The sequence below is a fragment of the Carassius carassius genome, chromosome 7 (assembly GCF_963082965.1).
Source record: "Carassius carassius chromosome 7, fCarCar2.1, whole genome shotgun sequence".
Taxonomy (NCBI): Eukaryota; Metazoa; Chordata; class Actinopteri; order Cypriniformes; family Cyprinidae; genus Carassius; species Carassius carassius.
The window spans coordinates 7,624,840-7,637,928 of NC_081761.1; the positions used below are offsets into that span (position 1 = coordinate 7,624,840).

A 13,089-nucleotide genomic window follows, 5' to 3' on the forward strand; every position below is an offset into this window, starting at 1 on the left:
AGAATAAACTTGATTAGGGAAAACTGATGGCTGTACTGCATGTGATCAGACTAGTATGATGCTTCACAAGCAGGATGACTCCGTTTCTGCCATTTGCCTGACGGGATGTGATCAATAGCCTTCTGACCTTCTTAAGGTTGGGGTTTGGGCCACATCCAAAGCCATAGCAAGACCTTGACATTAACACAGGGAGAAAGCTGAGTCTGCAAGCACGCAGAGAAAGTGAGAGAGGGAAAAAGTGTCAGCCACCAATGCTAAAGAAGAGTCACAGGAGTGGGTGTTCTTGTAAACTGTTTTGAGTCAAATGCATTCATGTGTTTGCATTAATGTAACCACCAAAAGAAAGAGACGGATTTCACAGCCCCAACACTGAAAAGCCCACAGCATCTCCATGCCAAATGCGTTTAACACGGTGAGGCGTTGCTTGCAATACAATCGTACTTTTCAATCTTTTAATCTTGCTGCCATTTTAAAGACTGAAATGCTCCCACGTGTAGCACGCTAAGTCTGTGCTCTGCTTTAAAACATCCTAATTCAATCAGTAACACCCCCCACCCCTGAAAAACAGCCTGCCGGGTACCCAGCTGGCACCGTATGCAGTCTACAGCCTGATGAAGCCGATTCCAGTCAAGGCTTAACTGAATTCTGCTCTGAATCATAATTCTGAATCACAAAGTGTGCCAGCGTCCTTTCCTTCACACCCTTTCTCTTTCACACGCACGCACTTCGTAAATTCATGCATCTTGCTCCCTCTGCTTGTCAGTTTGATGCTCAGTCAATATGACGTGTGTGTGACCTGAGAAAATGTGCATGTTGACAGCATATGACCTTTACCGCTTTTGTTGAGACACACACAGGCACGATCACCCACCCCTCTCTCTCCATGTCCCTCATTCTGTCTGTTCATCTCTCTTTCCTTGTCCCCCCTTTCCTCTCTGTCCTTTATTCTTTTCTATTTCAGGTTTTCTGATACCCTGAAGAGCACTAAATGTTCACCTCGACTTTAAAACTCAGACAGTTTTATACATGCATTTGTGCATGCAATAGCATCATTATAATGCACTTGAACAAACCTGGAACTTGTTAAAATATTTACTTGTCTAAATAAGGTTTTAAATCTCGCATAAATTAAAAGTCACACAAACTCGTTTTATGATACACAACTCGAAACTTACCTTGAGCGCGCAACATGTGGGTATTCCAGAGGAACACAAGGGCAAAAATCCAACCCCACATCCCGCACTTCGCTTTCCCAGCCATCACCTTCTGTGTATTTCCTTGGCCGTGAATAATCCCTTTAACTTTGCCCTTGGTAAGTGGGCTCTCACCCACGGTAAAGCTGGAATCTATAACCTCGGCAGATGTGGAGGTTTGTGAGAAAAGCCTGAAGTGCGCGCTCCGCTCCGCCGCATTTACGAGGCGATCCTCATTCATCCCACACGCGAGAGAGTTCAGCTCCGAGTCCGCGACTTTCCCGGTCGCTTTACTTTCATGTCTCAAGGCTTTCGGGAAGCTCTCACCCTCGTCCGCGCATTTAGTAGTGACAAAAACGAGACTTTCAAACCAAAAGTACCAAGTCTCCGTACGCAGCTCCACAATTAACGACACGCTCCGCGAACAACCCTTCACTAATCGCGTGCAGCTCTTCTGTGTCCCGAGACGGCTCATGATGTTTCAGTATTGATTCCAGTTAAGTATTAATACGTTTGAGTGTACCAGATTTAATTTATCCGCTTAGAGCGCCAATATCTCCTGTAAAGCCACGTTGTTTTGACGTATTCGCAGTCGGATTATCTACCCGATCATTTCGAGCATTTTCATGGCATTCAGCGACTCTTGAAGAATCCCTTACAATCCATATCGGTGCTCATTAGATGTGCCTTTATCCGTTTGGAGCAGTTCGCGGGAAATGTTGCTCTAGGCTATTAATCTAGTTAAGGGTAAAGTTACACATAAGACTTTTTGTATCCAAGAGGTTAAGCAAGACACAAAAGGAACCAAGAACGTCCAGTATAAATTCCTCGTAAACGAAAAAACACCTGTGAACAGAAAAGCAGACGTCATAAGTAAGTGCAAATTACGAGCGGTGTAATATGACACCTTCTGAGGAGATAATAAATCAGATAATACATTTCTTATAAAATGTGTATTTTGGGAATAATAGGTATTGTCCTAACGTTACTTCCAAAAACGTAAATAGGCAAACAAAACAAACCTTCAAAAATATTTACTTGCAAATCAGTAAGTTATTCAAATGAATTCAGTAGCTGAATGGTCCATAATGGTTTAGATTCTCTAAAAACGGGCATAAAATCATTTGCCCACGCTAGTGGCGCTGTATGTCTATGATTCACAAAAAAGAGCCGACTCTTAAGAGTCGCTCCTTTGGGAATCGGATTACGCTGGATGCCCTCCGTGTTTTTGATTCACTAAAAAGAATCGACTCATTTTTCGAGGTCTGACTAGAATCGCGTTGTAGCTTCAGGAGCGGGGTGTTTGTAAATTGTGAGACAGGACTGTCAAGAGCATTTTAAAGCAGTATAATATCAGAATATAAGTTCTGGAACCATCAGTGCAAATGAACGTAATTAAAAAAAAAAAAATATATATATATATATATATATATATATATATATATATATATATACATATACATATATATACATCAATAAGGACCATTTCCAAACCCTAACTGTAAACATAGCTCCTCTGTCGACGGTTAAGCTCCATCCCAGTAGTTAATCCTTAAGTGTTCGGTTTTGCAGTGAATCGATGTAAATTATCTTTGTAAAGTTAAATGAAAGTCCTCACCTAACGTTCTTGTGGTGTGGTTTGGCTGAATTAATTCATCAGAGAGCTGAGCTCTGTGGCGGTCACCGAACACCTGCTGCCCGAGCCGAGGATAAAAAGAAACTTGCAACAAAGCTCCTGTCAGGCAATTCAAAGTTTAGTCGGACGCAAGTAAAACTGCCACTTCTTTAAATGGCTTTGAATAAAGCGGCTTGAGTTTCTCCTCTCTGGAATAATAATTTGTACAGAGCTGAATTTGAAGTTGAATTCAGCGTCCCACCCGCTCCGCCCTGCTGAGCGCTGATTGGTTCCCTCTTCTGCACACTACAGCCTATTTTTATGGAGAGCACGTGGAAAAGGAGAAGCTTCTGAAACACGGTGCCATGCGCCCCCAATCAGACAGGAACATTTATGCTGGAAAGTCACACATGAAAAGTTTTCAGATCTCCTTTTAGAAAGTTTAAGTCTCAGAAAGTTTTTTTTGTTGTTGTTACGTAATAAATACTGCTTTTATAAAGGGTGCAAAAGTATTTATTTTACACACATGTTGTTCCAAACCTGAATGATTTTCTTAAACCAGGGGGAAAACAGTAAATTAAAAAGTGAATATGAATATCGATATGAAAAAATAAGAGAGGTTTGAGTGTCAAGAGCAATGTGCTAATATTGAGCCAGCATGAGGATTCTTATTAAGAACATTTTGTTTGCCTTAAATGAGACACAGATAATTAAAACTATCTAAAATTATCTGAGATTGTAAATCAGATTTAGGGTCTATTCAGGATTGCATATATGGTCATAACAGGATGACACTGGATGAAATGAATATAGAATTTCTGTTCACATTGTTATTTCAAAGGACAGTAGCTCCCTAAAATTATTCTCTTCCAAACATAAGGCCAAAAACTGTACAGAAGTAGCTTCTGTTGAAAAGCTAATGAAAGTCAGGTGGCCATGCCAATTGACCTGTGGTTTGGGGCTGCGCTTGCTCCCATCACTGAGAGCAGTTCCTTCATTTCTCAGCGGCGAAATGTGTTAATACTCTGGCTTCTGCCTGTGCTGGTCATTCCTTGGTTTCCATTAAGTATGTAATTGGAACAACTAATTCCAAAACCAATTTGATTTGCAATTACGTCCATCCCCATTCAAGGGCACTATTCATTTAAAAACTGTCTTACTCAAACAGCGATAGTGGACTGACATGAAGACACAGGTGTGCGCGCACACACACAGATACCAATCTTCTGCTCTGCCTTGATTTAAATGTTCCCTAAGCCACATTTCTTAATGTGTTTTTTCCCATAAATAAATGGTTTTCCCTCACTCCATGTCAGAGGTACTTGTTAAATCCAGAAAAAAATGAGTTTAACCAACCATGACCTGTTAAAGGAACAGTTCACCTACAATTGAAAATACTGCCATCATTAAGTCACCCTCTTGTCAGTCCAACTTGTATGATTTTGTGGCTTCTAGGGAACATACACACCAAAAAAAAAAAATATTAAAGTAAAGTTGAACTATTTAAAATTTACTAACAAGGAATGAGGCTATGGCATTTAACATTCAAAATGGATGCAATAGTATGCTATATACTGTATTCCAAGAAGATGAACCGACTCTATAATAATTTAAAGGGATAGTTCACCCAAAAATGAAAATTCTGTCATTAATTACACATGCTCATGTCCTTCCAAACCAGAAGACCTTCATTCATTTCTTGAACACAAATTAAAGGGATACATCACCCCAAAATGAAAATCTGAATTTTATGAATATTATTAAAAATAACAACTTTATTCAACAAATCGTCTCCTTTGTTTCTTTCCATATCACCGTAGCGCCATTTTGATGAATATGCACTGAAAGCATGATCTTCTGTGGCAGCCACGCCACAAAGATATATATTTTTACATGTAGTTATGCTTTGATTTGAATGAAAACAGTGCATCCTTGTGGTGTGGCTAACACAGAAGAGCGTACGCTGCCTGCGTTAAGCTCATATTCTCAAAAATGGTGTTACAGTGATTTGGAGAGAAACAGAGATTTTTTTTTTTAGTCATTATTTTAGTTTTCTTCATGTACAAAAAGTATTCTCGTCACTTCATAATGTTAAGGTTGAACCACTGATGGCAGATGGACTATTCTGACGACGTCTTTCACACTGTTCTGGACTTAAACAATGTATTATGATTAGCAGGCAATGGGACAGGCACAAGCCTCCCAGTTTTCATCCAAAATATCTTAAATTGTGTTCCAAAGACAAATGAAGCTTTTATGGATTAGGAACGACATGGGGGTAAGTAATTAATGACCACATTTTTCATTTTGGGGTGGAGTATCCCTTTAAGATATTTTGGATGAAATCCTTTCTGACCCAACATAAGACAGCAATGCAACTGACATGTTCATGTTTTCGGCCCACAAAGGTAGTAAGGATATTATTAATATAGTCCATGTGACATCACTGGTTCAACCATAATGTTATAAAGCTACAAGTGTACTATTTGTGTAAAAAGAAAACAAAAAAGATTTTATTCAACCATTTCTTCTCTTCTGTGTCAGTTTTCGGCAAGCGTTCACGAGATAACGACAATGCATGCATGTGTTGCTGCTGACGCAGGAGCTCCTCAAGGTCATCTTCTCGTCATAGGAGTTATGTTGCCCGCTACAGTTCAGAACAGTTGTCTGAACTGATGTCCCCTTTAGCAGATCTTTGTTTGTGTAATCAACAGAGCAATTCTGAAATTTCATTGATCAGTTGCAGATATTTTAAGCTCTTCATGTGTTATAAGCTGCTAAAAATACCAATATGTTCATACATATACAATAAGCACTTTTAGCCAAGCACACAACATTGTTTTGAATGTTCAGTAAGAATACACTCTTAAAAAATAAAGGTGCTTTAAAATGTTATTCACACCGATACTTTAGAAGAACCATTTTTGGTTCCACAAAGATTCTTTAAAGAACCATTTTATTCTTAACTTTTCATGATCTGAAGAACCTTCATTCAAAAAGGTTCTTTTATGGCATTGTAAAGCACCATTATTTTTAAGAGTGTAGTTACTGTGTTTTGCATTTGTAGGGCAATATTCCTTATAATAGCTCATCTGATGAAGGTTTACAGTATAGATTATTCTATTTGATATGAATGTTCATCTACAAGAAAAAAAGGCTGCTGTTCAAGGAACACATACTACTGGATAAAATCATGACTACTGACAGATACTTTAGTCTACAAATAGCACACCTAATTTAACATCTAATGAAACTCAAGATGGAATGTTTTCAGTTGCTGGTCTTTGAACTCTCATGCTTCTGTCAATCATATTTACGAGCGTGCACGAAGATGCCCTATTCAAGACATTCTTAAGTCAACATGCTCTTTGAGACACCGACCAGTTTTTCGTTTCAAGGGATCGAATCACTTTGTGAAGAGTTAGTGTTTTCCAGATGGAGTAAGCACATGTTGTGCGTGTGTGTGTGTGTGTGTGTAAGGTATGCCTGCATATCTATCAGTAATTCCATGTTGTCAGTCAAACCTGAGAACTCATGGGAAATGCTTTACCAAACAGGCTAAATCAATAACTGGTTAGAATAAGTTTCAAAGACTGATTCTGATGAGCTCTGATTAAAAAGCCCACCGGCCTGATACATTAGGGCAGTTTTTACCTGAAATGCATAAATGTTTCCCTGCAGAACACATTTTCCCAGAGGGAATATGATAGCATACAAATTAAATAGTGAATTCCAAAGACCTAATGCTATTAGTATACCTATATTTTTCCACAGTTTTTCCATTAGCAACCAATGTCTGTGAATAGCAGTTCCAAGGGGGGCAGACACATTCAGGACGCTTGATTCTCAGTCTGTGTTTCTCATGCCTGGAGGCAAAGTCTCTATTGCAATACAACAGAGAAATCTGATCTTTCACCACCACCCATTAGCAAAAGAGAGATGTTCTCATTCTTCCATTTCTATCACTGGAGTAAAGGAAAACGAATGGAGGGAAAGTGTGTGTGTGTGTGTGTGTGTGTGTGTGTGTGTGTGTGTGTGTGTGTGTGTGTGTGTGTGTGTGTGTGTGTGTGTGTGTGTGTGTGTGTGTGTGTGTGGGTGTGTGTGTAGCAAACCAATACAGCGGGCAACTCCTGAAAGAGAACAGGAGAATGAGAGATGGCCGTAGAGATACACACCACAGACAGACTGTCAGTGACAAAATGGAGAAGAGCCAAAGTAGGAGGGTGAGAGAGAAGACACTTGCAGGGGGAGAAGATACTGAAAGTAGAAAAGAGAGTGATGGAGAGGCGGAGGAGGGAAGATAAGAGAGGTCTGGAGGAGGTACAGGTATATAATATCCCGTGAGCTTTCCTATGGGGTGTCTAGCCTCAGGATAACACAGATATAGTGTGTTGGATTACTGAATGGAGAAAGTTTGTGAGTGCTAGTGTTACACACATGTACCTGTATTAAGCAATGGTATTACTATTGCACAGTTTAATAACCCTTATCCCAAAGTATTTCATTTTGACATTTAACTCGTGTTACAGTACAAATATGAATCATACCTTATCATGTGTTCCGCTAAAAACACTGTACAAAAATATGAATATAATGTATAATATTAATGTATTGTTTTTAAAAGGTACAGTCTGTTATAAAATGTGCAATGAAAAACAAACTAAAACAGCAAACATTAACTTTGATTACTTTCAAATCAAAGTGACTATAAAGACATTTATGTTGTTTAAAAAAAAATAATAACTGCTATTTGTTTTAATTTCATGGTTCAATAATCATGGTTTTCACAAAAACATTAAGAATCACAACTGTTTTCAACATTGGTAATGGTTTCTTGAGCATCAAAACAGCACAGATTGACACTGAAAACTGGAGTAATGCTGCTGAAAAAAAAAACATCACAGGAGTCAATTACGGTTTCAAATATTAAAATAAAAAATATATTATTTTAAATTAAAATTATTTTGCAACATATTACTGTTTTTATTGTGTATTCATTAAATAAATACAGCCTCTGTGTGCATAACAAACCTCAAAAACATTTGTAAAAACCCTATTGACCCTCAACTTTTGATAGTGTATTTCTTTCTTTCTTTTGCCCATATATGCTACAAAAAGGCTAAGTTTTATCTTACTCATAGCAGGTGTATCAGGTCCCTGAAAGGGGACTTGAATGGACTTTAAGTTGCTTTTGGTTAAAAGTATCAGTCAAATGCATATGCAATTGAAACCACTTAACAACATGCTAAAAATAACTCCGCTATGCTCAAAAAATTTTTTCAACAGCTTTCTTTAGAAAATGTAAAAATCTAGCTTTACATGGGTTTATGTGTTCCCATGTGATTGACTTCATACTGCTGCATATGTTTTGTGTTCATGAGTAGATGATAGCTTTGGGTAATATGAAAAGCCATGTGGTTGATATCCATGATCACAGGATTTTAAACCTCCAATGCTCACGGCCACAGGTTAGTGTGTGTTTGTACCCAAGCCCAGAGGCTCAGTGCTGGGGTAAGATCAGGTGAGCTACCATTTCCTGAAACCTTATCTGGAGTGCTCATGCTCCCTCGCTATAAATCACCAAATACTGGCACACCCTGAAATGAACACAAAGAGGATGAGAAAAGAGTTAAATGACACAAAGAGAGAATATCAGGAGAAAATGGGTAAATAAGCTTGAAAAATAGATTTTTATTGTATAAGAGTGTTATTATGTGTGATTAAGGTAAATTAAAACATTAAAAAACATTAGTCAAAGGCAATGCAGACATAAAAGGTGTTCAAAATGTAATAGTTTTAAAAAGTTGGGGTCAGTAAGATTTTTTAAATGTTTTTGAAATACGTCTCTTAGTCAAGGCTGCATTTAATTGACCAAAATACAGAAAACGGTAATCTTATGAAATATTATTTATAATATTAAACAACCATTTTCTACTTTAATATACATATAAAATATAACACACAATCCCTCAGAAATCATTCTAATATGCAGATTTGCTGTGTAAGAAACATTTCTTATTATCCATGTTAAATTAGTTGTGCTTCTTATTATATTACATTATCAGAGAAACTATGATACATTTTTTAAGGATTTTAATAGAAAGTTCAAAAAAGAACAGCCTTTCTTTGAAATAGAAATCTTTTGTAACAGTATAAATGTCTTCACTGTCACTTAGGATCGATTTAATGTGTCTTTGCTGAATAAAAGTATGTATTTATTTGTACTGTATACATTGATATGTAATATCAGTCAATTACCAGCATAAATATTATTGGTATTAACCAACATCTTCATATCAATGCATCCCTGCAAAATACAGCAAAATAGCACTTTACCTGATGAACAACAAAAAAAAACAGAAACGCGCTACAAATATAAATATATATAACATACTTAATTTCAATTTTGTTGTATTTGGTTGGGTTGTGAGGATTTGCAGCACCTGTGCTGTCAAACTGATTAAGATGTTTTCTTAATTTGTTTGTGCTTTTTGTTTTTGCATGTGTTTTCTGAATTTGCAGTGCACTGAGCTCTCTCAGCCACCGTAAAATCCTTTAAGATCATGGAACCTTTCAGATGCACAAAAGGTTCTTTGTAGTGGAAAACGGTTCTTTAGATTATTAACATTTTGACACAGTAAAAAAAAAAATGATTCTTTTAAGAACTGTTCACTGAAATCCAAAATGGTTCTTCTATGGTATCGCTGTGAACACACTCATTTTAAAGAGTGTATCATTATGTTGGCTTGTTGTTCACAGGAAAGAAGAATTCATATTATCTTGAGTAAATGTCTAGTTGACACCACCTGGATGCAGCTCTATAACAGGTGGGACAGTGATTCAGTGTCCATTGTTTGACTGGACAGCATGGACACCTGGACCCTAAAAACCCCTGAAGTGCATGAAAAATTGCCAAGGCTAAGAAATCTGTTGTTTGTTCTCCTCACTAACAAACACCTACGAGTACACATTTACTTCAGAGTGGCAAATAGCCTCATGTATCTTAACTTGCCCTGTTTAAACTCTCTCATCCCCCACAGTAGATGTGCTTAGGTCATGTAATCCTGTCTCACTCCATCTCCCATAATAGATGAACTCTGTTCACGTCAGCTCCTAGTGTGACCAATACATCACAGGTGTCTAGCATTCTCTCCTTAACACACACACACACACACACACACACACACACTCTCTCTCTCTCTCAAAGGGAAATAAATTTGAGCAATAAATAATGAAATGTCCCGCTGTCTCAAACAGATGTATCAAAGAGACCGTCCCTTGCCGAACACATGAGAGAGTGGCAACGAGAACACGGCAGAAAGAATCAGGAGTGGTTAAGATTCAAATGAGGTTTTGTTGATAATACATTTAAATAACACAGAAAAGCTCATGTTTAATTGATTTAGTCTGAATTTATTCAGCAAAGCCCTAAGCCTCAAAGAACCGTGCTGGGTAGATGCGACCCAGCAAAGCACCCCAAGACTGCACATCGCAACAGCAAGATTAGGGCATTAGTCTTGCACTGATTTTTTCTCTTTTTCAAATGAATGTCGCTCACTGAAATATGCATTTAGAATCTTAACAGGTAGGCTGTCATGTTATTACGCTTTGCTTTTTTGCTTGGGGCAAGGCCTCTGAGAGACTCAAACAAAGGGTGGAGTGAACACTCAGATATTTTAAGAATCTGATCCAAGATGTCCAAAGAAAAACCCAGCCCCAGTTATATTTATGCATTTGGTAGACAATTTATCAAAAAGCACTGCAATGCAGGTAGACAGTTTATCTATTCATGAATTCCATGAAAATCGAACCCATGACCTTGGCATTGTTAGTGCCATGCAATACATGAAAATAATTTCAATATCAAAGTCAGCCGAGGACCACGTATCACAGTGTATATAGAAAAGTAATTGTAAAATGGAATACACCTACCATTCAATTTTTTGTAATGAAATCACTTTTTTGTTTTTTGGCCTGCGCATGACAGCTCATAATTTAATTTTATTTTAGAACTTATATTGAACTATATATGTATATATAAATTATATATATATATATATATATATAGAATTTATATAACAATTATTTTTAATGTAGGCCGAGTGCCGTAGGTAATCACGACGTGCTGATATACAGCCTTATCACATGGCTACAAGTGTGACATTGCTATTATACAACAGTTCGACAGCAACTTTAAAAACTCTTTTTTTGTGCAGAAATATTTTGTGCAGAAAAAAGTTTGACTGGTTAACAGCGGAGCCCAAGCTGAAAACGTCACTTTAGAACTAGTAACAAAGAAATGTTGAGTTGCTTCATTAAAAACTTTTTTGTATTATTGTATTAAAATCACACTGTATTATGTAAAGTATTATGAGAAATGGACTGAGCAATCATGATTGCCTGCTTCTGATACAGCATTCATAATTCAGCTCAATCTCATATTTACAATAAAACATTATTTTGAATGCCCACTGAGGAAAGCGATATCTTTGTTGTACTATCCTTTCATCTGTTATATACAGCATTAATGTTACATAAAATGTAACATGATGCAATTTTCCCCTTAGCCAAATCTATTTGCTCTGGAACAAATAATAGATTAATAAGTCCAAAGACTGCCTGTTAGATTTGCCCCAAATTAATTATATCTCATGTTTAACCACTATAGAGACATCAGAGCCAGCGGCAAATTCCAGTAGATTCAGTAGGCCGAGGTAAGAATGCTTTCAGCGTGTTCAAGTGGTTGGAGCTGTTATCACTAGAATATCACACTCTTATCAGTCTTATGGCAAAATGTTTTATTTTTTATGTATTTTTGTATTATTTTGTTTATGTCACATATTGCATCTGGAATTAAATTACTCTGTAAGATTACTGGCAAGATTTTTGTAAAGATGCATTATTTTAACTGTTGACTAAAACAATAGCTAAATAATTATTTGGCTATTATTCTCCTGTCCACGAAGCCTGTGATGTCAGCATTTTTTTAATGATGTGATGAATGATGCAGTGATTAATTATTCATAAGACCAAAGCCATATATTTAAAAAGCAAAAAGGGTAAATTTTGATATTACAGTTTTTCTCAGTCGCTTTGGTACATTTCTCGAATCATCCTTGAGATTTGCAAAACAGTAAGTGCATTTCTCAAAACAACTCGTACAAATAGCAAAACACCATGGATTACCTGCAAAAGCCAGTCTCTTGCTCAAAATCCTGAGTTAATCTCTCAAAAATAAATAGCTGTGTCAATGAACGTGTCAGTGCCATCAGAATGAAACGTCCTTGTGTCATAGTTTACGGATAAGACAGTCAAATTGCTTAGTCATGTTGTCAGTATAACAGTGTACTCTAGAGGGATGTTCTGATGTAAACCATGGCAAACATTTTGTATGACAGTTACTGTATTGAACAGTATGCCATATGCTTATATATCCCTATATCCAAAAGTACAGATTTACACATTACTGTATGTGGGATATTGATTGAAAGAGACTGGATAGAATTCCTAGTTACACTTTTACACTTTTTTGCTATAGTGGTCTGACCAAAATATAAAAATACAACAATATATAAACCTTTACAATGCCATTCTGAAATAGAAAAGGAAAAAGGCATATGGGCACAAAGATGAAAATAAATAAGTCCATCAGAATTTGTAAGTCTTGTGTTGTCCTCTGTCTATACAGTATATGCTTTCCAACTGAAGATTCATGAGATTCATACCTTTGAGCTATTTCAGAGACATGGTTGATCTACATTCTCTTCATTAGTCAAGGTTCACTTGCACAACTCATGCCAAATTTACAAAAAGTCTAATCATAATAAAAAAAAAAAAAAGTTTATGACAACTAGATGAACAATTTTGCATTTAATGACCTACAGCTGTATACGATAACCTAAAGAGTAGATGTTTTGAGGGGTAAGACTATTGCACAGAAAACTATATAATACATTTTGAGCAACATGACATTAGCAACTGATAATGTAGGAAACCGCAGATAAATGTGCGTAATCAATTGCATGAATGTACAAAAGCAATCACAACTTGTTCAAAAGAATGAGAAGCTGGTTTTATGATGTGTATAAATGACTAGATGGTGTGGAGGTTGTACAAGTAGTTTTGAGAATTTCATTTCTGATTTGAGAAATGCACCAAAGCGACTGAGAAAAACTGTAAGTTTGAAATGAAATTTCACTGCAGCACAAATGTTCTATATACTTCCTATTCTCTTTGTGAAATGACCTATTTATCCACTTTTCAGAAACTAATTTGTATATA

General features: G+C 36.7%; 1 protein-coding gene across 2 annotated transcripts in view; it reads right to left on the minus strand.

Annotated features, from left to right (window-relative positions):
* sdk1b (sidekick cell adhesion molecule 1b) overlaps nt 1-3,023 on the minus strand; it is a 213,949-nt gene extending 210,926 nt beyond the window's left edge. For both annotated transcript variants that reach the window (XM_059553691.1, XM_059553690.1), the window contains exons 1-2: nt 2,812-3,023; nt 1,176-2,039 (exon numbers count right to left, since the gene is read on the minus strand). In XM_059553691.1, coding sequence (XP_059409674.1) covers nt 1,176-1,668 — 493 coding nt within the window. In that variant the 5' untranslated portion in view covers nt 1,669-2,039; nt 2,812-3,023. The remainder of the gene's footprint in view (nt 1-1,175; nt 2,040-2,811) is intronic.
* Nucleotides 3,024-13,089: the final 10,066 nt, after the last annotated feature.